Source organism: Crotalus tigris, unplaced genomic scaffold, assembly GCF_016545835.1.
Source record: "Crotalus tigris isolate CLP2741 ecotype Arizona unplaced genomic scaffold, ASM1654583v1 scf7180000018954.1357295, whole genome shotgun sequence".
In the NCBI taxonomy this organism is placed as follows: domain Eukaryota; kingdom Metazoa; phylum Chordata; class Lepidosauria; order Squamata; family Viperidae; genus Crotalus; species Crotalus tigris.
In genome coordinates this window covers 1,340,641-1,344,446 of record NW_024097293.1, presented here as the reverse complement: position 1 = coordinate 1,344,446, position 3,806 = coordinate 1,340,641, and the positions used below count along the sequence as shown (strand labels likewise).

Genomic DNA, 3,806 nt, shown 5'->3' with positions numbered 1-3,806 from the left:
CACTACCGACATCATCAGGGTATAAAATGCTGGATCCAGGAGTCCGTTTTTATGTGGCTGGTTGACTCTGCGCTTTGACCCTAGATTGGGTCATTGGTCCACTCATTAGAATCGGCTGTGTAGTTCTTAAAGGGGCCCTTTCTAAAGTTGTCCTCTCCTCTCCAATTGCTGTTATTTTCTTTGTGCATGTGTGGGTGCCTGGAAATCCGCTGTTCATCCGCTCTCAGTCGTCTCTCCCCACCCCCTCATTCATCTTAGTTTGCCTCTGTATTGCTGCGCTATCTGGCCTGTGTGCTTCAAGCTCTGTTCTTCTATTTGCCAGCCCTGTTGCTTTCCTTGCCAGTGTGTAAACTCCTGGAGGTTGGTCATCTCATTGTTCCTGTTTCTTATGGCCCCCCTTCTCTCTCTCACTAACAGAATGAGCTCCTGTGTGTGTTAATACATTGCTAACCGAGCGTGTCTTTGGAATGGCTCCACTACTTGTTACCCTAATTGCCCCCTCGGTACATATATGAGAGCACAGGAGGTACCCATCGTGTTTCAGTGAAACAATCAATAAAACACAGCAATTATGCAAGATTCTAAAGGGAGATGTGGCCTTGCCCTTCCATGTTTTAAATTGTACTACAGAATAAGCTGCTGGCAATGAATAAAGTCTCCAAATAGTGTAATGGCAGTTCTAGAAGTAGCTGGTTTAACCAATGGACTTATGGCATAGATATACAAAGGGGGATAAATACAAAGGGACATGTTATCAGGCAAAGCTTGATAAAAGTATGTTTTTTATGTTGGATACATTTACAGTAATTGCATATGCAGACACAGTACACTCAGGTTCTATGAACTTAAAAACACAGGAACAATTACTTAATGGAAGATGGAATATAGCTGATTTACTTAAAAATAAATTGGATCTCAAGAAGGAAGGAGGAACATCAAGAAAAAAAATAAATTTGAAGTGCTAATACAAATCAAAACATTTACTAGGTTGTAAATACAAACTTTTATTTAGACTTGACACGGAACAAAAAATTACAATAAAATGCATAAAAATTTCAAAGAAATAGTTACTATACAATAGTGGGAAGAATGATGGACTAAATCTATACAATTTACACTGTTGTAAGCTAAAGAAAAATTGGTATAAAATGTATTATTGATGGTATACTACCATCATCTATCAATATCATCTAAGATAGGTAAATCATACAGCAATAGATGTTGGAAATACCAGGAAATAAAATGAACATGTGGTGTATAAATGTGGTGTAGAAATAAAAATAATGCAAAAGTTACACATAACATAATGTTTTAAAATTTAAATTTGAAATGAAATCACAACTTTTTATTAGAAATAATCAACAAGAAACATAACAACTAAAGAGATATATGCTTACAGTAGTGAGAATAATCTTTGCTCAACACTGGAAGAAAAAGTCAATTCCGACAAATTAATTTATTAGGAACTCAAACTTGAAGAATATGTAGAATAGTTTACTAGGCTTTAAAAATGTGCCTATTCTGAATATTGCCAATACCATTACTTCTAATGATTGTAATAAAAATATATTGTACAAAATAGTTGATTTTTTAAAAATTAAAATAAACTGCTGAGGTTGACTTCCTTCCTTTTTTACATATGCTAATTTACAATATTTTATAAGCATTTAGCCCTCTTAGAAACCAATAGGTAGATGATTGTATCTGCCATGATGCATGATATATTGTACACAGGAGAACAACTCTTGTGCAAATTTAGTTAAACTTCTGGTATGTATACCCTCTATTATTGCTGTTGTTGCAAAACTAATAATTATATTTTTCTAATATAGGCAAATTTATTTTACAATCCTGAAACATAAAATTGCTGATTTTTTGGATATTTGAGCAATTTATTTCCAAACTGAAAAGAAAAGTCAATGTGTAAAGTTCAATGTAACAATTATAAAACTTCATGGGAGAATAGATAGTAAACAACACTCCAACCAGCAGCTTCTTTGCAGTCCTAGAAGAAAAGGAAACCTCAAATCTAGATTAGCAGCTTTGATTGGAAAAACATGCTTGAATCTGGTTTAGCAACTACATTCATCATTAAAGGCAAGGGAAGAATTCTATGGATATTTTCCCAAAGCATATGAACATTTTCTAAACATTCGCCTTAAGGATTTATGAACTTCTTTATTTCTTAAAGTATAGATGAGAGGATTGACCAGAGGAGTTAGGATTGTGTAAAAAATAGAGAAAATTTTATTGAGATGTTTCATAGTGGGGGAATCTCGGAACATATAGACAATGATTAATGTGCCATAAAAAAGACAAACCACCACAAGATGAGAGGAGCAGGTTGAAAAAGCTTTTTGCCTTCCAAGGGTAGATTGAATTGTTATGATGCTGCCAATGATGAAAATGTAAGAACTGAAGGTCAGTAAAAATGGAGGAATGGTAAAAATGAAAGACAAGAGAAGAACAATGAGTTTAAATAGTGTCGGGTCCCTGCAAGTCAGTTTTTCCAATGGAGTTAAGTCACAAATGTAATGATCTATTATATTGGATCCACAGAAAGAAAGTTGGGCTAGCAGAAACACAACAATGCTATTAACTATCAAACCATTTATCCACGCACCAGCCATAAGCTGGAAACAAAACTTCCTGCTCATAATAGAAGCATAAAATAAAGGTCTACAAATTGCCAAGTAACGGTCATAAGACATTGCTGCAAGGAGAAATGTTTCTGTTGCTATGCAACAGCCAAAGAAAAAATACTGGGTTAGGCAACAACTTACAGTTATTATTCTGTCTCCAGTAAACAAAGTGGCCAACATTTTTGGCAAGACAGTTGAGGAATAGCAGGTTTCAAGGCAAGACAAATTCCCCAGAAAGAAGTACATGGGGCTGTGAAGGTGTTGGTCAGCTACAACTAACACAATGATGAGAAGATTCCCAGTTACTGTCACAAGGTAAATCACCAAGAAAAGCATGAAAAGAAAAGGCTGTAGTTCACCAGGATTTCCCAAACCTAAGAAGATAAATTCGGTGATGCCTGTCTCATTTTCTTTTTCTGCAACTAACATTTTTTTCAGTTCAGCAAATATCCAAAAATAAGAACATAATCAGGAAATCATGCAATTGTATCTTCCGCTGGATCAGTTATAATTAGAAATCCCAACTTTATTATTCAGAGTGACCTTATTCCATTTAGAACCAACAGTCTAATCCAAAATGAACCACCAGGGCTGTGTTATCTCTCTCTTTTTATCTAATGAACGAAAATTTCACAAGGATTGGTATAGGAAGGAAGCACCTTTCCAATAGGTTTTGTCCAGCTATCAGTCTTGCTAGCAGAAGCTCCATCTTGTGGTAAAACATAGATTACAATAACTGTTCTATCTTGTCTCTTTTAAAGTCTGAAACACCTGGAGACCCTGCCAGTAAGTACATACTGCTTTGTACAAGGAATTATTATGTTATTATGAATTTACTTGTCACAAGTGATTTTCAAACTCATAGGTATCCAGCCATCATTAAACTTAACACTAGCATTCTCTACAATAAACAGGTGTGTCCCTAAAGTGGCTTTCCCAGGCATTTCAATTAAGTGATCCATTGAGATTGCTTGCTGTTGATTATCTGACTTTCTATAAAGTTTTAATCTACAAACAAATTGCTAGCCTCAAAAAAGATTTCTCCATTAATTATTTTCCCCTCAATTGTTTCTTTTGCTTGTAGTTTATTACTTTGGAAAAATAATGTCCCCTCCCCCAAGAAAATAAATCCTGAAAATCTGCAGGATCACGTTTAGATACAGA

General features: G+C 35.0%; 1 protein-coding gene across 1 annotated transcript; it reads right to left on the bottom strand.

The window, feature by feature from the left end:
- Positions 1-858: 858 nt before the first annotated feature.
- Positions 859-3,473, bottom strand: LOC120314579 (olfactory receptor 8G1-like). Its single transcript, XM_039357827.1, has one exon. It carries the CDS (start codon positions 3,069-3,071, stop codon positions 2,112-2,114), a length of 960 nt encoding a protein of 319 aa, XP_039213761.1. The 5' UTR covers positions 3,072-3,473; the 3' UTR covers positions 859-2,111.
- Positions 3,474-3,806: the final 333 nt, after the last annotated feature.

Bases quoted from the DNA above. Each gene is read 5' to 3' on its own strand.
- LOC120314579 (XM_039357827.1), bottom strand. From the start codon at position 3,071: ATGTTAGTTGCAGAAAAAGAAAATGAGACAGGCATCACCGAATTTATC.